Source organism: Halichoerus grypus, chromosome 4, assembly GCF_964656455.1.
Source record: "Halichoerus grypus chromosome 4, mHalGry1.hap1.1, whole genome shotgun sequence".
NCBI classification, from domain to species: domain Eukaryota; kingdom Metazoa; phylum Chordata; class Mammalia; order Carnivora; family Phocidae; genus Halichoerus; species Halichoerus grypus.
Window position 1 is genome coordinate 182455238 of NC_135715.1, and position 22994 is coordinate 182478231.

At 42.0% G+C, this 22994-nt stretch overlaps 1 protein-coding gene across 1 annotated transcript in view; it reads right to left on the reverse strand.

The window, feature by feature from the left end:
- Positions 1–22994, reverse strand: part of COL4A4 (collagen type IV alpha 4 chain) — a 118371-nt gene that overhangs the window by 67707 nt on the left and 27670 nt on the right. The window contains exons 5-12 of the mRNA XM_036073722.2: positions 14085–14219; positions 12480–12524; positions 11705–11821; positions 8121–8189; positions 4265–4300; positions 2842–2904; positions 2463–2498; positions 2198–2239 (exon numbers count right to left, since the gene is read on the reverse strand). Coding sequence (XP_035929615.2) covers positions 2198–2239; positions 2463–2498; positions 2842–2904; positions 4265–4300; positions 8121–8189; positions 11705–11821; positions 12480–12524; positions 14085–14219 — 543 coding nt within the window. The remainder of the gene's footprint in view (positions 1–2197; positions 2240–2462; positions 2499–2841; positions 2905–4264; positions 4301–8120; positions 8190–11704; positions 11822–12479; positions 12525–14084; positions 14220–22994) is intronic.

A 22994-nucleotide genomic window follows, 5' to 3' on the forward strand; every position in this document is an offset into this window, starting at 1 on the left:
GCCGGTCACCTGTGTTTGCAAACCAGGCCCTGACTGACTGCTACTTCAGACAAATTCCTTAAAATCTCTCTTAGCCTTTTTTCCTTGATTCCTCTGAATCTCACTTTCCTTCTCTGTGAAATGGGGGTTATATTGCTGCCTACTTCAAAGTATTCTATTTTATTAAATAGATAATGCACATAAAATGCTTAGTACTTACTACACTGAGTGGAACAAAGAAGATTCTCAAATATATGATTATTAAGTCATTAATGTTTTTGGTAAGTGGGATTTGGGGAAGAAGAATACTATTTCCAGCGTAAATGAAGTCAGACAGCCTGCACTTCAATGCCTCCCTACCCCTGGAAACTACAGAAGAACCAGGTTAGGGACGCTGGCCTCTTTTTGTCGCTGTACCCCAATACCTAACACAGTGTTGTTGCAGCGGCTGTTCTGAAGATGTCTGTTACGTGAACGAATGATTGAACAAACGCTTAGACGCTGCGTACACGAGTGAGTAACGTGCGCTGGTAAACACAACCGCTCTTATTCTTGCCGCTGTAATGAGCCCGACCGAAACCCACAACGGCTGACAAGCAAGGGAGCCTCTTCAAAATGTTGGTCATGCCACTATTTTTTCACATTGAAAAAGTACCAGACATTCATTTAATCAGAAGTGCAAGGAACATAAATCATGAAGAACAAAATGTAGACGACCCATAATCGCATCACCTGGGACAAACCAGCAGCCACCGCGTGGGGTAGCGTTTTGTGGGCAAACATGTTCTTGCCCATCTGAGAGTTCTGCATCGAAATTTCAAAATGGTGTTTTCCTTTAGCAGATAATCCAAAAGAATTAAAATAAGCCTATTTTGTATCATCTGAATGGCCGCCTCATAGCCAAACATTTCCACATGATTCTATGGCCTGAATTTGCGACTGCATCTGATTGCACTGGTGCTGAGGTCCCGAGACTAGCATAGCCTGCCTCACTCCACAAGGCGGAGGGTCTCAAGCCGGGCTGCATGAGCCTCTGGGGCTTCGACAAGCACATTATCAGGGGTCCACGACTTCCCAAGTCTGAAAAACCTTGTTTTAGTGTGTTTCCTTTCAGTCATTTCTCTAAGTCAGTGGTTTTTAACGAGAGGGGGTAAGCAACTGGACATACTACTCCCCCCAGGGACATCTGGCAAGGTCGTGACACATTTTAGGTTGTCACCACTGGGGAGGAAGGGCAGTTTCAGGCATCTAGTGGGTAGAAGCCAGGGATGCAGCTAACTATCCTACCCTACAATGCACGGGACAGCCTCCACAACAAGGAAATAGCAGTGTCGACGTTGTAAAATCCTGCTCTAAGTGTCTATTTTAATGTCTCGTGTTGTTTTTACAAAATTGAGCTTATACTTTTGTAACCTGTGCTTTCTGATCAACATTATAACATAGGCACATCTGCACATCGTGACGTCTTCCAATATATTTCGGGCAATCGAGTCATTTTGTTCAACGGCTCTACCATAACTTACCCAACCACACTGGGACTCCACGCAAGTGGGATCAGGTCTGTCTTACTAACTCCCCACGTCCAGCACCAGTCCTGGTTTGGCACAGAGTAGACGTTCAATATCTCCTTGCCCACAGTTGTGGCACGAGCCACTTACCAATTGGTAGCCATTCAGATTGTTTGCAGATGAGCTGCCATCTTAAAATACCTCTCTAAAGCTTATCTTTGCTAAGTTTCCTGCCTCAGCAGAAAGGACTGTGGGTGTGAGGGAGGGAGGGAAGGGATGGTGAGGATGGGTGTGAGGTGGGAGGGAGTGGGAGACTGTTGCTAAATGCTTTTGCTTGCAGGTATTTATACTTTTATTTATCGGCGGAGTTTAGGATTCTGAGGAAATTTGTGAAATTAAGCCACACAAACCAGTAATTAAACAAACTGTCCCTGCGATATACTAAATTATCAGAAATGTTCAATCTCTTTCTGCTAGGGTAAAATGCGTCATATACATTAACTTGAATTTAGTGTTAAATTTTGTCAGAACTGTCATTTTACGGTCAAGGGTAATGGCGCCATAATAATTCAGCAAAAAAATTCTCGGCCATAAAATTGGGCAGCGACTGGATAATGAACACAATTTAAGTGATAATCAAAACAGCCTCTGCCACCTGGGCAGCACATGCATTTTAGCACCTGCTCCTCCGGGTGAAAGGGGATTCTTACCGGGTCTCCCATTTGCCCCTTGACTCCCACGCCAGGATTACCCTGGGAAAGAAAAGGAAAAAAAAAAAAAAATGTAATTGCTTTTGAATATTAAAAAGGTAATTACAAACAAGTAAGACTTCTGGTTAAGCAATTAATTGAAGTTTACAAAGTATTTGGGGAAGTCTACTAAGGGAAAGACATAATTCAGACAGAGCTCAGCGGTCACTTAGCTCATTGGACATGGACAGTCTCTATTTGTTGCATGTTACTCATGACCACCCACCTTCAAGCCCGGTCTCCCAGGATGGCCTGGAGCACCCTAAATCAAGGGCGAAAATGCACAAATCAATTTATCAGTCACAGAAATCACAATGTGTCGGCGTTGGTTGCCCCAAGTTCCTCCTTAGGAAACCCTGAATTTTAAGACATGCCTGCTGGACTGCCCCTCACAGCTGGGCTCCTTGTTGCCCTGGGGACCCATGCTTCACGATAAACTCACCCTGGTGATGGGGGGTGTACGTGGATTCATCAGTGATAACCTCTCAAATGACCCACCTGCGCCCCACCCACGGCTGCAATTTGCCTTTTTGTTTGTTTGTCGGTTTAATTTAAACATCCAGGCCAGGTTTTTAGAGGGACAGAACGAGCAGTGCTCTACTTACGGCTAACCCGGGCTCTCCCGGATGTCCCATTGGGCCCGCCGGTCCTCTTGCCCCCCTCAATCCCTAAACATGAGAACAGTCAGTGCATTGGTTACCAAAACTCAAACTCATCGTTCACAGCAAAACCTACGTGTAATCCCACATGGATAAAAACCTCCAAAAAATCACGGTCACAGACACACCTGCCCTGTAGCAGGAGCACCTTCACCGCAGTTGACACGGCCATTAAAAGGTCCATGATAGCAGCACTCCGGCAGGTGTGACCAACTCCTATGTTTAGGATTGAATTAAGACCGAGAAATCAATCTACTTGTTTGCAAATAAATCTTGTAATAGCAAAAGTAGAGCACAAAGAAAACTTGTTACCAGCTATTCCTAAATTGCATAAATGTTACAACTTTGACATACATCCGGATGTTTTTTAAAATATTCATAGTAATTAATAATTGATTTTAAAATATGAATGTATTTATACTCTTCGTTATGTTTTTAAAATATGCCCCATCAGATTAATGTGAATAGAAATGCCCCCAATTCAAGATTAAGGTGGTGACTCAGCCACCACTTTCTGTAACATGTAGGTTGTAGCATAATTCCACACAAATTCACAAGGAGGGGTTATAGCTGTGCGTTCCTAGAAGTGTGGAGAGAGGCTCTCTGTTCTCCCGCCAAACCTGCCCACATCAAATAATTTGCGAGTGTGCAAGAAATTACTCTCTCTAGGAGGATGAATTGGTATTTATTTTAACAGTGACACGAAAGTATCTCATCGATTACATTGATTACCCTCGCTTCAGGGATAGCGAGGAAAGTAATGTGGGAGAGTAATCCTGTCTACAGCCAGAAGTTACCAAGCAAAAATTATATATATTAATCAATTTGGAGGCAAACTACTTTCAATTTTAATCTTGTGAACACTGATTGATTAATTGCAAACACTAATATAATCACTGAATTACAAATTTCAGGGAGATAAAGATGAAGCAAAAAATTAAATGCAACACACACTTACTGATTCAGCAGGCAGAATAGTACAGAGAAAATCATTTCTACTTGACATGTATTATTTAGGTAGACTTGAGGGAAACTTAGCTTCCCAAATATTAAGAGACTGTATGTCCCCGAGTAATGCCAAATGATCATTAAAAGACAGAAGAGGAAGGTAAGTAGAAGCTTGCTGAGACTCCAGGACAGTTCCATGGGCCTGGGACCTGTGTGGTCACATAGGGGCTCATGCCTGATTTAACGCTCTGCTGGCACTACCTTGAAATTCTTAATAATTTTTGAGCAAGAGATCTACCCTTTGATTTTGCACCGGTGTGCTCTGTAAATGATGCAGCTGGTCCTGCTAGGATGCAAACAGTGCAGACCACAGGCTGACCGAGGAGCAAAGAGAAGCACAGGGCCTGCTCGGGAGACTTACCGGCAAGCCAGGAGGTCCTGGGTCCCCTCTGTCGCCCTGCAATAGGAACGATGCACTGCTTTAGAAGAGCGACACCACTTTCCTAAAACACACATGATGTAAAAGGAGGAGTCCACACAGGAATTATTTGGACCGTCCGTGCAGGCTGTTCGATTGTCCGGCGTTGACACCCGTGGAGGGCTCTGTGGAGAGGACTTTCTGTGTCCATTCCTAACCCCAGAATCCTGCTTCTACTTGGCTGAAACCAAAGATTGCTCGAGTCGTGATGACACGGAGTCAAGGTGAGACTTTCATCTTTCCATTTACAATCTAAATTCTCAATCCAGTGGTCCCATTTGATCACAGTTTAACTGTCTCTGGTCTAACTGCCAGAACTTGCCTCCCCTAATAGACACTTTGCTGCTTTTTATCCCCCTAGAGTAGATGTAAAGGGAATTCTTATGGAAATTCTCTCGCACCTGCCTCTGTGCGCATCTACAGTGCTTTAAAGAACCAAAGGGTGTTTCAGAGGGATAGGTCTGTGATTCAACAGTCTTACACAATTCATATATGTTAAAAAAAAAAAAAAAAAAAAAAAAGATAGTAGGAAGGAAAAAATGAAGGGGGGGATATCGGAGGGGGAGACGAACCATGAGAGATGATGGACTCTGAGAAACAAACTGAGGGTTCTAGAGGGGAGGGGGTGGGGGGATGAGTTAGCCTGGTGATGGGTATTAAGGAGGGCACGTTCTGCATGGAGCACTGGGTGTTATACGCAAACAGTGAATCATGGAACACTACATCAAAAACTAATGATGTAATGTATGGTGATTAACATAATAAAAAAATAAAAATAAAAGTAGCTGAAAAAAAAGAATCAAGGGTGTATATTCTCTTGAATAAAGCTTCTTTTTTAATGTAAAATATATGATAAAGTCTACATAAGATAAGAGTTAGCATTATAGCCCTTTTGAAGTGTACAATTCTGCGGTGTGAAGTACACTCACACTGTTGTGCAACCATCACAATCTTCCATCTCCAGAACATTTTCCTCTTCCCTGGTGGAAACTGGAGCCATTAAATACATTTCCCCTCCCCCTGGCTCCTAGCAAGCACCATTCTACTCTTGGTCTCTGTGAATGTGACTACTCTAGGAACCTCATATAAGTGGAATCATACATTATCTGTCCTTTTGTGACTGGCTTATGTCACTTAGCATGATGACCTCCAGGCTTCATCCACATTGTAGCAGGTGTCATGATTCCCATCCTTTTGAAGGCTGAATAATACTGGGTTGTATGTATAGATCCCATTCTGTTTATCCATTCATCCAACAATGGGCACGTGGGTTGCTTCCACCTCTTGGCTATTGTGAATAATGCTACTAGGAACATGGGTGTACAAATATCTGTTTGAGACCCTGCTTTCATTTCTTTTGGGTATATACCTGGAAATGGAATTGCTGGATCATAAGGTAATTCTACATTTAATTTTTTGAGGAGCCATCATACCATTTTCCAGAGCAGCGATACTAATTCCATTCCCACCAGCAATGCAGAAGAGCTCAGATTTCTCCCTATAATTGTCAACACTTAGGATTTTCTGGGTTTTTTTTAATAACCATCCAAATGGCTGTGAAGTAGATATGAGCTCTTAAAAGTATTGGTTCTCTAAGGTTATTGATCTGCAGACCTTTTTTTGTTTGTTTTTTAGAGAGGGAGAGAGCAGGGATAGGGGCAGAGGGAGCAGGAGAGAGGATCTTAAGTGGGGCTCAATCTCACAACTCTGAGATCATGACTGGAGCCAAAATCAAGAGTCAGACACTTAACCAACTGAGCCTCCCAGGTGCCCCTCTGCAGACCATTTTTATTTGGGATCTTCTGTTTCTCTTTAAGATGAGGAATTCTCTATATCCACTTCTCCTTCTATCTCACTTATTCTTTCTTGCACTATTGCAAAAAAAATATGCATCATGACTAAAATTGTTCAGAATAGCTAAAATTAACAACTCAGGAAACAACAGATGTTGACGAGGAGGTGGAAAAAGGGGAACCTTCTTGCACTGTTGATGGGAATGCAAACTGGTGCAGCCACTCTGGAAAACAGTATGGAGGTTCCTCAAAAAGTTAAAAAGAGAGCTACTATATGACCCAGCAATTGCACTAGTAGACATTTATCCAAAGGATACAAACAGTGATTTGAAGGGGCACATGCACCCCAATGTTCATAGCAGCAATGTTCACAATAGCCAAAATATGGAACAAGCCCAGATGTCCATTGACAGATGAATGGATAAAGAAGATGTGGTATATACACACAATGGAATATTACTCAGCCATCAGAAAGAATGAAATCTTGCCATCTGCAACGACATGGATGGAACTAGAGGATATTATGCTAAGCGAAATGAGAAAGACAAATACCATATGATTTCACTCATATGTGGAATTTAATAAATAAAACAGATGAACATAGGGGAGGAAAGAAAAATAAAATAAGATGAAATCAAAGAGGGAGGCCAACCATAAGAGACTCTTACTATGGGAACAAACTGAGGGTTGCTGAAGGGGAGGTAGGTGGGGGGAAGGGATAATTGGATGATGGGCATTAAGGAGGGAACTTGATGTAATGAGCACTGGGTATTATATGCAACTAATGAATCACTAAATTCTACCCCTGAAACTAATAAAATACTGTATGTCAACTATACTGAATTTAAATTTTAAAAACTCATCATGACTATTATTGTACCGTGCATTATAGTTGACGTGTTTTCATATAAATTATTACAATGGATCATCAGCACTGAGAGGAAGGCAGGGTAGATATTACTTTATTTTCCTTCACAAATAAGGAAAATGAGGCTCAGAGAGGTTGAGGGGGTTGCCCAAAGTCACAGTGGTTGGTAAGGGTCAGTTTACTCCTTCTAATACACCATACTGGTTCCTAGAATGACCCTGCTTTTGATGCTAAGCTTAACATATCATTTAAGCCATAAACAAAAGCATAGTTCCTGCTGCTTAACAAGTGTGTATAGGCTCAGAGGTTACAAATGAATACTGTGAGCTCACTAAAGGAATCACCACTCAGGTGAAACTTAGGGTCTAACAGCAGAAATTTAAGTTTTATCTAACCGTTGTAGAATATTCTTCCTTAAGAGAAATGACCATGTTTTGCAAATGTACCATATTTTTCCTCTTGATTTATATCTACTGATCTTCTGCTTATTCAGGGTACTCATATTAGAGATATAGGTGGTCATTCAAGAGTTTATTTCTGAATGTTTGTATATCATTGTATACAAAAACACGAAAGCATTTAATTTACCCAGGATAGTGCTATAAGGTTTCCATAATTTTCAAGTTCAAAAGTGGTGACTTCTCTTATCCTGGATGGTAAGTATTATCATTACAACATTCTATCTAGAAATAAATCAGTGCTTCTCAGCTGGGGTGATTTTTCTTCCCTGGGCACATTTGGTAATATCTGGAGATATTATTTAGGTGGGGGGATACTATTGGCATCTAGTAGGTAAAGGCAGGGATACTGTTCAACATCCTAAAATGCACAGGGTCAGCACCCACAACAAATGATTATCTGGCCCCAGATGCCAATAGTACCAAGACTGAGAAACCCTGAAATAACTGTGTCTGTCACACTTTGCAAGAACAGTTAGGAGATACTGGAATTTACAGCCAGAGCAATTAAAGCCAAGTGCCTTCACACAAGAAGTATGGTGCCATCGAGAGAGGCAGGGTAATGATAAAAACAGTGTGCTCCATGACACTTCAAAAGAGATATGTCCATGTGTTTCCTGGCTGGGTTTACCTAGATGGAAAAATAATTTTTTTCAACCCACCATGATCATAAAGCTTACCTGAATACCTTTAATGGCACCTAAAATGAACACTGAATTTCCTTTTTCTCCACTTTCCCCAGGAAGGCCCTGAAAATAAAATATTCACTTAAGAGGGGGAAAAAAGCATATTACTATTTCAGCATTTTCTTTTTTGTATGAAATATTACCAGTAAAATACCATTATAGTCATGTTTTATTAGTGGAGATTTCTTTTTTCTCTTCATTATTGCTATCATCCTAAGGTTCTCATACATATTTATTCAATATTCAGTTAAGATCTATTAATGAATCTCCAAAGACAGAGTATCTATTAATATACACATATGTTATAAATATATATGTAAGTGTTACATTATATAATAATATACATAGCCATTTACTAATTATTCAACAGGAAAATTACATTTTTCCTCAAACACAATAATTCATATGTATTATTCTTACAAGTAAACAATTTTGCAATTGTCAGTTAATAATTTATGCCCTAGACATCGTTTTTTAAAAATTGATTTCATTTCAGTTGTTGTGTTCAAAATAGAGCCTCTGTATTCTTTTAAGATTAACTTTTATTTTATTTTTTTTTATTTATTTTTTTTTTTTTTAAAGATTTTATTTATTTATTTGACAGAGAGAGACACAGTGAGAGAGGGAATGTAAGCAGGGGGAGTGGGAGAGGGAGAAGCAGGCTTCCCGCCGAGCAGGGAGCCCGATGTGGGACTCGATCCCAGGACCCCGGGATCATGACCTGAGCCGAAGGCAGACGCTTAACGACTGAGCCACCCAGGCGTCCTAAGATTAACTTTTAAAAACATATCTTCTTTTTGGAAGGTTTTTGTAAGCAGCTGCAAGCTTACTGAGAGTATTTTTAAAAAGTGAATGAAATAACTCAATATATTCTTTTTTCCCCCAAAGGTTTCCTACTGGATATCTTAACATATCTTAACTTGGTTATCACATAAGAATTCTACCATCTTCATGTATCAAGCTCCCGTGCAGGACATGCAGATTTCAAAGTTAATCCCTTCTGGAAAAGTCCTGACTGTGCTTCCAATGGGAGACACTTAAGGCTTTTATGGTAAGTTACAGCAACTGTTTCCCTTGAGAAATCAGATGGGCCTACACAGGCAGTCCTTGCTTCACACAGTTCCAATATGCATGAATTTTAGTTCCACAGTTAAGTTAAATAGCACCAGTCCTCCAACTAAATGGTTCAAATTTCAGTTACCACCTTCTATTAACTGAGTAACTACACCACTAGCTCATCGGCATGGATAAGTAACAGATGGGAATCATGATCCCTGGTCCCATCACTCTTTTCAGTCTGTTAATGATTGATCATTGCACATCTGTGAGTCAGTAGGCGCAAACGCGTGCGCACACGCACGCACACACACGAGCAAAGTGTGTAGTTGTGTTCCCTCCTTATCTCCCAGTGATAAACCCAAATGATATTTCATGAAAATAGACCCCACCGCAAGAGGCAATTGGCCATCAAAGATGAAAATAAGTGAGGGAATGAAAAATGATAAAGCTGGCAGTGAAATACAGACAGAATGTAAGTGGAGTCTTAGAAGAAATAACTGAGCAATCGTGGAATGTTGAAACTCCTGAGCCAGAGGGACTCCACGAAGACAAAGTTCTCAACACAAAAAAGGGAAATGGCTGGGACAAAAAGGTTAAAGATTGCCAGAGGACATGGCGCAGGCTCAAGACCCTCATCGCAAAGGGACTCTGAGATACAGTTCACAGCACTAAAAGCTGATCCAAACTCAGAAATAGTATGACAGTTCACCAGAGCACAGAAAGACGTACTCACTTCATTACTGTAAGTCACACGGCCAGAAGGCCCTGTTTAACACACTCTCGGTAAGTGTTTGCAAAGACCTGAGACACTTCAATTCTCACTGTGTGTGTTTTAAATGACAGTGTACTAAATCAATATTAGTTTTTTAAAAATTTTCCCTATGTATTTATAACTCACACGAAGAGAGTTTTTAATATTTTAACAAAACGTATTAGAGGTCATGGAACAATACTACTTTTTCCCATTGGATGTTAAGGTTGCTTGTGTGGGGCCAGCTTGCATGGTCATTCTTCATGCCTCACACTACTGGGCAAAGTGAGGACCGACTGTAAATGAAATGGGCCAAGGGGAAGAAAGCTGCTTTGCAAAGACACCATTATGGCAAACTTCAGTATCGTGGTCACCACGGCACGCTGTGGGAAAGCTAAAATCGAGAATTCCTCCTCTTCTGAACATTCATGGACACTCAGCAGAATGGGGTTTGACCCAATTTGAAGATCTTAAGAAACGTGCATTCACCAGACTGCACTTGAGCCTTCAAATGGCTGAGTTTGAAAACAAAGGGTGGTTGAGAAGCTTAACTACAGAAGATGGTTGTTGTTCTTCCTTGGTATTAAAGAAAGATGTAAATTTGGAAATTGTTTTTGAGTTCTGTGTTCAGGTCAGTCACACAAGAATTGAGAGCAAATGGAAAACCCATGAGGAGAAAGCAGGATGATTACAGTGGTGATGGTAAGAAAACCTTTTAGAAGGAATCTTGGGAAATAGTATTTACAGGGAAGTGGAAAGGCTCCCGAAGTCTCAGAAAACCAGTTTTAAAAGGCCAAATCATCTCCAATCTTTATGTGAGAAAAAGGAAAAGAGAGAGAAAGGGAATATCAGGGGTACGGAAAGAATAGTTCTTGCTAAATTCATATTTAAATAAAAGTCCACATTTCTGAATAAAAAAAAACCTAAAAGCAGTAACGTTTTCTGAAGTGCTGGATATTGTCAACTGTTTCTAAACATCCATTCAAATGCCTTCCCTTTTTCTTATTGCATCATGGGGATGAGAAAGCTAACACTACATCTCCCAGATCCCTTTGCAGCTGAAATGGGACTTAGGATCCACCGAGGAGATGTGCTTATGAGATTTGGAAGGCAGAAGTGAGGAAGACATCCTCTTCCTGTATTGTCGTTACTGCCAAGCAGGTAAGGTTAGAAACTTGAGTGTTTGTTTGCCGGTGTCTGGACATGGGGGTGGGAGGCAGTGGTCATGTGCAGGAAAGCCTCCTGGCTGCTGGATCTCAGCTAAGTGCAAGCCCTTGGAATCACAGTCCAGCAGTGGTCCCTGAAATCCACTCCTCCAACCTTTCCAATATGTGTCAAATTCCCTCTATGAAATGCCTTCCTGTTTGAAATACCTAGCGGGTTTATGAGTCTGCTGTGAACCCTGAATGATAAACAATGGAAGTTTTGCTTACTGACCTCCCTGCTCCTTCCCTTACTATCCATTGTCCGCACGACAGCCTAGAGCATCTTAATGGAACATCAATCAGATCATACTGCTTCCTTCCTTGTAACCCCCCCCCCCCCGGTGCCTTCCCATGGCATGTAGAGAAACTCCTCCCACAGTGTGCAAGGCCCAAGAGCTCTGGGTCTTGCACACCTCTCTGTCTTCACCCTCCAGCCACCCCCATTCATTCACCATGCTCCCAGCACACTTGTATGAACACTGTTTCTTGAACACATCAAGTTCGTGCCCCTTGTAGAGCCCTTCACTTAAGATTCCCCTTAGGATGAGCTGTGGGGGTCTTACTGGGGGGCCTCCTGGGCCAGGAACTCCTCTCTCTCCTGGAAGCCCTGGATCACCTCGTGAACCATTATAGCCGTGCATGCCAGGCTTGCCTCTGGATCCAGGAGGCCCTGGGTGCCCCTGTAAGAAACAAGCTGATGAGTGAGGTGTTTTTGCAGGAATACTGTAACACAAAGTTTCTGCAATATGGGTACCCAAATTATGGCAACTTTGACTCATGTGTTATTGAATTTGTGAAACTTCCTTCCCGCCCACAAGTACTATGTAGCGCATTAAAAATACAGATAAATTTTAATATAGCCCAACTGAAATTAATTTAGTTTGGAATATTCTGAGAGATTTGGGAGAGCACCTTTTTAAAAATCCTTAGAAAGACTCTAATGGATTATAAAGCCCTTGAAACACCTTTCTCTCCTTTCATTTGGTTTTCATATTAGAAATGAGAGATTAAGCCCCCTTCCTCTGTTAAAACTAACCAGCAAATAAAAACTTTCACTATGAGTATACATTTATTTCTAGAACATGGCAAGTACATGTAGCTTAGATTTTGGAATGTTTTTCTCTAATCTGTTTGAAAACCTTGCTTTTCAAGTAGTGTTTTGGTCTCAAAGTTATTACACAACATTAAAATGCAAGCATCCTTCCATGTACTACCAGGAGAAAATAAAGAAGAGTTTGCCAAATAAATATATATAGTGAGAGATAAAATGTGATTTTAAGGGCTTTGATGAGTGCTTTTCCTTTTAAAAAAAAATGGAAAAAATTTAAGGATACTTACAGGTATGCCATCCAAACCTGGAAATCCAGGAACACCAGTTGGACCCTAACATCCCAGAAAACAAAGATACAAAAGTTACTAAAGTATTAGATTAACAGACTGATTTACTTGAAAACATAAATAATTAATAACTCATTTTTTAAAAAACTCTTAGCAGTTGTCATTTATTTTTTACATTAACTTTTTTTAAAAGATTTATTTATTTTAGAGAAAGGAGGCGGGCAGAGGGAGAGAGAGAATCCCAAGCCGACTCCTCCCTGAGTGCAGAGCACTACACAGGGCTCGATCTCAGAACCCTGAGATCGTGACCTAAGCTGAAACCAAGAGTTGGACGCTTAACTGACTGAGCCACCCGGGCGCCCCTTTTTACATTAATTAACTTAAATGCCAATATTTGAAAAAACCTTTTGTACTTTTCTTTTTGTACTTAGGAAGCCAACTTGGCAGCATCTGTTCAAAGAAAACATTCGATACCCTATATGCCAGAAATTCAACTTCTCAGAATCTGTCTCTCCAAGAGAAATAAACTCTTAAATTTAACACAGGTAATTTACAGGATTGCTTTTGCACCTGGCACAACACAAAGTTGGGACAGGATATCAACAGGGAATAAACTATAGTTTTATCTATATTGTGGCATATTGTGCAGTATTTTTGAGAGAATAAGTTTAATCTACATAAATTGATATGCAATGATCTCTAAGCCATATGGTTGACTAAAAAAAGAAAGGCTTAGCATGATAAATATATCACTTAGGTTTTTAGGAAAGCCATCAAAGAATACAACCCTTCATTGGGTACACACATGTATTTAAGTGCATAGAAAAGTCTAGAAAGACATGCTCCTCTGGAAAAGAGTTAGGGAATGAGGGCTGATTACGGAAGATAAGTTTAGACTTAATTTATTATAAGGTGCTAGTACGGACTACTTGTGATTATAAAAAAAATCTGGCATGCATTTGTAATGACGTGGATGGAACTAGAGGGTATTATGCTAAGCAAAATAAGTCAATCAGAGAAAGTCATGTATCATATGATCTCACTGATATGAGGAATTCTTAATCTCATGAAACAAACTGAGGGTTGCTGGAGTGGTGGGGGTTGGGAGGGATGGGGTGGCTGGGTGATAGACACTGGGGAGGGTATGTGCTATGGTGAACGCTTAAGACTGATGAATCACAGACCTGTACCTCTGAAACAAATAATACATTATATGTTAAAAAAAAAAAAAAGAAGAAGAAGAAGAAGAAGATAGCAGGAAGGGAAAAATGAAGGGGGGGACTCAGAGGGGGAGACGAACCATGAGAGACTATGGACTCTGAGAAACAAACGGAGGGTTCTAGAGGGGAGGGGGGTGGGGGGATGGGTTAGCCTGGTGATGAGTATTAAAGAGGGCACGTTCTGCATGGAGCACTGGGTGTTATACGCAAACAATGAATCATGAAACACTACATCAAAAACTAATGATGTAATGTATGGTAATTAACATAACATAATAAAATAAAATTAAAAAAAAGAAATACAAACTTTATGCTGGAAAAAAAATCAGGCATGGTAGCACTGGTGAGTTGTTAGTAAGAATTTCTCACTTAAGAAGAGTCTTACCTTATCACCTTTGTCACCTGCTGCCCCAGGAGGACCACTGTCACCTCTCATCCCTTTCTCTCCTGGAATGCCAATGGGTCCCGGCAGTCCCAGGGGTCCAATAGGACCTTGTGGCCCCAGTGGTCCTGGTTGACCCTAAGAAGGAAGATTAAAAAGGCAGAGGGCTGGCTGATTCTTAAGTATTGTCTTCTAACACAAACATGCTCACTTGGCTGACAAAAGCCTGGAAAATTAGAGTTTGAGCAAATTCTAATAATAAAAGCACAAATGATCTATTAATCACAAAAATAAGAAACATCAACCTTGCCCTTTTCAATCGGAATTTAAAGCATACAATAAGCTTGAATTATTCCATGTGTATACACACACACACACACACGTACACACAACTTGGTTATAGTTCCCCTACTACTTTCATTCTGTCGATGACATTTATAAATCTTGAGCTGTTTAGCAAAGCAAGGAACTTGCAAAACAAAGCAAGAAAAAAAATCAAAGTGTCATTACGATTATGTTAGTGACACAAATCAAGAGTGGAGAAATATGCCAGATCTTTTTTAAAATTTCATATGGCTAATGATTTTTCTGTCCTTTTAGTGGAAAACGTTTCTTTTTTTTAGCTGCTTTTTACCTAATATCTATTTAATTTGGAAGTAGACTCTCCATGTCAATTTATATTTGTGCAATCTGACTTTCCATGAATGAAAGGGTCACCTCTTACTTTAGGTGAAGAAGTTTCATGAGCTCAGTTCTCCCCCTGAACCCACAGTGGGTACACTTCCAGTACAAACATGAGAAACTCTCTGCTCCCTTGTTGCCTGTCCTCCATTGCATTTAGACGGGCTGATGCACCACATGGACATTGAGTTATTCCCACTAGAAGCAGCTTTGAGTCTCACAGCTCTCTCTATTCTGGAGTAGGGAAGACTGGCCTCAGAGGAACACGCTCCCTGGCCCCCCCATGATTTGCTCTCTTCTCTGTTCCAGGCTCCCTTCTCTCTCTCCACAGTCTGCACACTCATGGTTCCCTCTAGGACTGAAGTTTTAAATATCATGGGTTCAAATAGCACCACTTATATATCTCAGCACAGACCTCTCTAACTTCCGGAAGACTGAGCATATCCAGCTGCCTCCTTGACATCTGCTTGGATATAATGATACCTCCAACTTAAAAAAAGATCCAAAATGGAATTCTTGATTTTCCTCCGAAATTTAATCCACTGTCAACCTTCCTGAACTACCCATTTAATCCAGCCAGAATCCTGGAGTCATCTTGATATTCTTCTTTCTGGTTCCTTCATACAATGGAACACCACACAGCCTTAGCCTGGGTGCCCCAGAAGCAAAGCATAGGACAAGGAGTCAATGCAAACCATTTGTTTGAGAATCAAAGGAGATAGGGTAAGGAAGCGGGGACGTGACACAGAAAAGGGAAGGCTCGTGTATGGTGATTAACATAACAATTAAAAAAATTAAAGAAAAGGGAAGGCCCGCAATCAGGGTGCAGAATCAAGCCAGTCACTGAGACAGTTAGGACCATGGGAACAAGCCCCAAATGAAAAACCTTATGCACCTGGGGCGCTTTCTGTTTGCTGTATTGTTAAACCGCTTCTCCTACAGAGCAGAACCAGGACCCAGCTCCATACACAACCTTGACTGAAAACAGAGGCTCCACCAACCTGAAGCCCCTGCTCCAAAAGCACCAGTAAGCTGCCTGAATTGCCTGCCAATATCAACCAATCAGGATGAGGCCCTGCCAACCAATCAGGACGAGGCTCTGCCAACCAATCAGGACGAGGCCTTGCCAACCAATCAGAACTAGGCCCTTGCTAACCAATCAGATAGAGGCATTTTTTTCCCCCTTCCCTCATTAGCATAGTGAACTGGAACTTTCTCCAGATAAGCGAGGCCTCCCTGTTGCTCATTGCTCGGAGGGGTCAGCCTAACCACACTCTGTTGGTGCTGAGTCTCCCTTCAGTTCAAGTGGCAGCCACAAGAAAGCCTTGCCTGGGCCTTTGATTTTGGGGTCCAGCCTCGTTTCTCTTGTGGGGCCCAAGAATCCGACTCCAGTAACATTACCGGTGGGTCACTGGAACACACCCCAGATCAGGCACTCGGGGAATCAGGGTAGATTACACACCCTCAGTGTGATCCCATCCAAGAGCGAGGGAGCTGCGGTGTTTAGCTCCTCGCTGGAGGACCACGGTGGTGGGTGCAGAGTGCCTGCTGCCAAGCGGGCAACTGGGGCTCTGAGAGCGCCCGCAGAGAGACGCAGAGACTGGCAGCTGGAGACGCCCCGGGCACAGAGCAGAGCACAGACGTAACAGACCTGATGGAAATGTGGAAGGCCTGAACATCAAAGAGAGCAAGCAAGGCTTTCTGAGCTGACACAGATCACCCTCACGATGCTCATGAGGAAGACAGTGACTGAACATCCAGGCTCTGCAGTCAGGCCCCTGCGTTTGAAGCCCGGGCCCACTAGCTGTGTGACCTTGGGCATGTTTCTTACCCTCTCTGTTCCTCAGCTTCTTTCTCTGTCAGTGGCTGGTGAACGTAAAAAGAATAATGCATGGCATATGTTTATGGCACAGTGCCTGGCACAACAATGCTAACTATTGTTATTATTATATTTATAATATTATTATAATTATTATAGTATCTATTTAGTTCATTGTTCAAAGGGGGGAAAACAAGCTGCATGTCATATCCCACCTGTAGAGAAACAAATGGACAGACATCTTCTCTAAATGCATGTTTATAAAGGAATATTTCTTGAAGGATATACAAGAAATAGCATTTTGTCATGCCCCAGGAGGGAAAATGCAAGCCAGGGCAATGTTACCATTTACCAACAGCAAATGCAACCTTTATAATAAAGACTAACATTTCTCTTTCACCATGAAGTCACCGACTCAACAAACATTATCAACAACCTTTAACACCTGCCTAAACTTCACAAATCAAAATCGTACTTCATTTGAATCTGCCCTTCTCTTCAAGCTTTTTCATCATCATCATAACAGCTACTATTTATTGAGTATCCATAAAAATACTAAAAGCTTAGAATTTTCAAGGAAGCTTAAATGTATAAATATGTATTACAAAATCGACAACAATAAAATATGAAATGTAATTATATAGGCACAAATCATTTGGGGGCATTTCAAGGGCATATCAATTTAAATATTGCACAAATTGTAAACAACAATCTAAAAGAATAAATAATGACTTCAACTACTTTTTTTAAACCTATGTTAATTGCTCTTAGTAAGATTTCCTGAATATAAGCCTCAGGAAATTAACTGCTTTTTCATTAAGTTTGGGAATTTACCTTTTCATCTTACAGGTAATTTACCAAAAAAACCTCCTAAATTATCTTTTGTGAATGCTGTACTTCACAATAATGTAACATTTAGAAACAACAAAATGTACGTTTCAACATAAAAGGGTAAGTGAGAAAGAGACAGCCAATTAACTGCCTATAAATCTCCTTAATGTGCTTCATTCTGGACATACAAGGCCAGATCCAGTGAGCTAATGGAACTTTGGGAAGGAAAGAAAGAAAAAAAAAAGGAGTGGAAATGTCCAAATGGTGGTAAGAATGATAAAACGCCACTCAGTAAAGAAATGATAGAAATGGGTTCTGATTTGAGAAGGTGCCATCTAAAATGCTTTTAAAATAAAATAAAACAAGGAATGGTTATTTGCATTATTCAACTCTGGACCCCATGCCCTTCCTCCTCCCTTGCCCTGATCTGTTACACTGACTTCCTTGCCTTCTCTGAATAAGCTCTGTTCTTTCACAGACTTGGCGTCCTGTCCCAGAATTGTCCCTCCCACTCCCAAGGTCATCTCTTAGTGCTCGCATGGAAAGACTCCCCAACCTCCTGCCCTCCCCTCACACACCCTTCAGAACTAGATGGCTCTCCAAGATGCTTCTATAATAACACCCTCGCCTATTACAGTGACCATCTCTTTATCCCCCAACCCCACAACTGCTAACCATGAGCTCCTGCAGGGCACAGGCTATATGCCCAAGATTATGATGGTAGGAAGGACAATAAATACTTAAGAAAATAATACAAACAGTGAAACAGTCATTGATTCCACATTGAGGTGAGCAGAGCACAGCCCCACATCATGAGCAATGGCTCTGATCGCAATGATACCGTAACTTCTCGTTGAGAGAGAACACAGGCATTGTCATACCTTCATTTCAACCATATTAAATGGTAAATATAACCCCTACTTTGCAGGTGGAAAAACTAGCATAAAATATTAAATGCCAACTTATTTACAACCGCTGGGGAAACCTGTGGTTTGTTTTATAGTTAGTACTAGTTTTTTTTTGCATATTAACAGGTAATTCATTATAGGATAAATTTTTTAAAGAAATACACTAAACCTTGTATCACAATATTAAATCTGTCAGAAAGCTGCTCATGAAATTTTTCCAAACACCAGTCTTAGAAATAGTCATTGCTAGTTCATCCGGTTTGAGTAAATAATTTATCCACAGCAATGTAGAGAATAATGCCAATCTCCTTAAACTATTTCATATTTAAAAGTAGGTCAGTTTTTAAAAAACTGTAACATAGGGGCACCTGGGTGGCTCAGTTGTTAAGCATCTGCCTTCGGCTCAGGTCATGATCCCAGGGTCCTGGGATCGAGCCCTGCATCGGGCTCCCTGCTCCGCGGGAAGCCTGCTTCTCCCTCTCCCACTCCCCCTGCTTGTGTTCCCTCTCTCGCTGTGTCTCTCTCTGTCAAATAAATAAAATCTTAAAAAAAAAAAAAAAAAAACTGTAACATACAAGTAAATATTTGAGCTTACTCATTTATAAGGCTATAATGGAATTAACTTCAGGATGAACAGACATAAATAACAAGCCCATAGGAGATATTTCTGTAACTAGAGAATCATTAAATAATCAAAAGAATTTTGCATCTTTAAAAAAGAATTTTAAAGAAATATTTTGCTCCTAACTATGCCCTGTCCACCTAGGAACAATAACATGATATACACTGGATTGCTCTACACTGGATTCAGGCTAGCAAAAAGGAAAAAAGAAATGCACACTAGTGGAATGAATGACTGACTTTCAGATGTAGTTTCCCTGATCTTTCTTTCCTTCTTCCCTTTCCTTTCTTTCCCTTCCCTTTCCTTTCCTTTCTCTGTCTTTCTTTTTTTCTTTTCTTTTGTTTTCTCCTTTTTTTTTTCTTTTTTTGCTGCTGTGTGCACAGAATTGCCTCTGTGGCTTATGACTTCCAGCGAGAGCGAAATCAGAAAAGATTCACTGAATCCAGAAATGACAGTCATCTTGGCAGCTGAGGGACCTGTGGAAAGCCCTGTGATGTCCCACAGGTCATCCCCTCCGTCCTCCTGGAAGCCCACGCTGACACCATGTCATTGGACCTGCCCTACGTGCCTCCCTCCTGAGGCTGCAGAAGCAGTAGGCTCCCAGGCCAGCTGTACAAATAGAGGATCACGGTGATCAGAGAGGAGAGAGAGTCACCCAGCCCTCTGGGGCCAGGGCATTCCTTCAGGATTCTGTCACTTGTGAATCATCTCTATCAGGCACGGCTCTTGAGCAGGGCTAAGATCAAATCATTTTTATTTCACAACTTGGTAGAACAGACGAACAGATGAGAAATTATGTACATTTTTAAAACCAAAATCTTCAACTCAGCCTTTGGGCTGCCACTGATGTGCTTGCCCCCAGGGACCAAACCCTTTGGGGAATGACAAAAATCTAAGAAACCCTTTGTCATTTTAGCAGTATGAGGCTTGGGAGAAATAACTACAGAGACAACTGCAAATATATATCCATTCACACTTTGTCTGTGACAGCTCTCTGTTCCTTCCCAACCAGAAGCTGAATCAGTGCGAAGAAGTATAAATGTACGTTTGTTCCCTCCTTCATTCGTTAACGAATGAACAAATGACTATGAAAGATGCTTTTATTATACTAATTATGCACACATTCCCAAATCACCCTTGGTCTCTAAGACCATGACAGTGATCATCAAAGTGTCCAGGAAGGGAAGGAATTTATTTATGGAGTTCGGTTATGTGCCCACCACTCCCCAGACCTTGTCATTGCTTTGTCCGTTGCCTCCAGCCTTGTCTTATTTTAAACTTAAAAGAAAATTATCTTAATGTACTCTATGTTCTTTTGTAAAGTTTCTTTAGTAAACAGCAGTATTCATCAAATTAATTAAAGACCTCTCTTTTTGTCGTTCTCAAATCCAATGTTCTAATCCTATCCTGTAGGTCCAGCTGTTTTCTAGACGCCTTCTTGAACCTTCCTCCTCCGTTAATTCACACTCATCACGTCAGAAGCTGAGCACATCGCTCCCAGACTGGCTTCCCTGCTCTCCTCTTCCCAGACCCCAGCAGATGGCAACTTTTTTCCTTCCATCATGTAAGCTCACCCCACGGCTGTCAGCTCTCCCCTGCTTTCCATGTCCACCCTGCAGCCAAGGTCACCCTTCCTGCCTTGACTCAAATCTCATGTGTCTGTCTTACTGTCATCCCCCTGCGGAGACTCCCTGTCCTGGTCTTGTCATCTCGCGTGGGTTACCCAAGCACCAGCCGCCCTCCCTTCCTTCACTCTGGGCTTCTACCCACTTCTACAGACAACTGCCAACTCCTCCTCAGTCTTCTCTTGCCCCCGTCACTGCTTTCATCACCCCCTATAATGGGGACAGTCTGCCCTTCTCCACCGCAGCCAAACCTACTCCCTGTCATTTGCTCACCTACACCTTCTGCTCCAATCACACGTGTGCCTTCTGTAGCTCAGATTCGACCTTCCTCCAACCAAAACCATCATGGTGGTGGTGGAGCAATGGTACTTGTTCTAGGCACTGACAGAGCACTGTGCATTCGTCTCATGGAATCCTTACATCCATAAAGCCGGAGGCCACCCTGTCTCCCAGATGAGGAAACTGAGGCTCAGAGAGATGAAGCAAGTGACCAGAGGCCACTGGACTATCACCTAGGGAAGCAGAGATTCGAACTCAGGTCCTCAGACTTCAGTCGCTGCTTCTCTTTTTACCCCAGTCCTGATCAATCTCACTCTTGTACAAACTCTTCTGTCCACCCTAAAATAACACGTAAATAGACTCATGACCTATTTTTCACTATTATTTCATGCATGTTACTTTAATTAATATCTGCTTGGGGTGATGTATTCTGATAAGCTTTTTGGGGTCAGGGATCTGTGTACATTTTATTACCACTCCAGAACCGTGGCCACTGCCTTGCACGATATACATTCTAAACATGAACCCATGGACTACTGAATGGATTAAGACTTTATAATTAAAATGAACAATTCAGTGGCACCCCCTCCTGCCTTTTTCACGCTTGACTGTAATTCAAAGATTTATCCACTAGGTGACACTGTAACATCACTTAAAGCCTCGCCAAGGACTCCATGCATAGCGTAGATCCTTTAAATAAGTGCCTCCAGGGTCTTCCCCTATAATGGGAAAAACTGCTGGATATCATAAAGGGTTTTAAAAATAAATAATAAAAAGATGTTATTCATGGAGTAGACAGTCAAAGGAGACTGGACTGCAGTGGCGGGGTATTTTCTTGTACCTTAAGATCACCTCTCTTGTTAATAAGAGGATAAACTGGTCCATTAAGCCTGGAGTAGCACTGACTCAGGATTTCCAGCTGTGTTCTTAAGAGGCTGCGTGGTGCCGCGGAAAGAACACTGCTCTGAGAACCAGAAGATAGGGCTTTGCCGCTGAGCCATAAATAGTCACCTCTTGAACCTGGTTATTGAAGAATGGTTTCCCCATTTTTAAAAACGGTGTAAGAGCAGCCCAACATCATACAGCTGCTGTGGGAACTGAATGAGGCAGTGTGGAGAGCTCTTGGTAGCCTCCCTGAGGAGCTGGAACCAACTGACCCCCACTCTGTTCTCCCAGTGTCCCCGCCCCTTGTCCTCTCCGTATGTTTTTCCTGTGTCTTCTGTGCCCATCCCCTTCCTCCTACTGGGAGAAGCCCCTTGGAGCTCCACAGGGCTGCCCTGGCCTCTTCTCACTTTCTCTTGGGCAAACTTGACCTTTTCCATGGAGTTAATGGCATCTAATGCTGAACAACCAACCCTTCCACGTCCCTCCCTAGCCCAGACTTCTCTGTGGAGCCCTGGCCATATTCAATTGACCTCCAGCTCTACAAATCCAAAACGGGACTTATAGACCCACGATCATGCCCCCGAATGTGCTCCTCGGTCATACATCACTGCCCGTACAGCTGTTCACACCTCTCCCACCTACCTGCACTGTCCCCCTCGTTCCTATCAATCCTGCCTCCCAAATATTCCTGCCACCCATCTGCTTCCCCTACCTCTTCACGCACCTCCCTTGCTAAGCAACCTCACCTCCCACCTGGGGACTGCAGTAGCCCCCTGACAGGTTTCCCCTAACACCGCCCCCCACGCACACTCACTATATTCTCCAAACAGCAGCCTGAATGATCTTTTTATAACCTATGTCCAACACGCTTCCACCCTTCTCCGAATCCTTCAGAGCCTTCCTATTACAGACAGGAGGACCTGTACCTGCCTTTCCCACTGCACCTCATGTCCCTTGCTCCCTCACCTACTACAACCAAACCTTTCTGGCCACTTTTTGGTTGCTCAAACATGCCAGCCCGTCTCCTTCTCACTTCAGGACCCGAACAGAGGCCGTTCTCTCAGCCCAGACCCTTGCACAATGGGTTGAATGGTGGCCACAAAAAGATAGGATTTGCGGATATTGCCTTGGATGGCAAAAGAGGTGCTAAAGTTAAGGACCTTGAGAGGAGGGGTTGATCTTGGATCATCCGATGGGTCCTCAATGCCATTACATGTACCCTTATAAGAGGGACACAGAGGAAGATTTGTCACAGATACACAG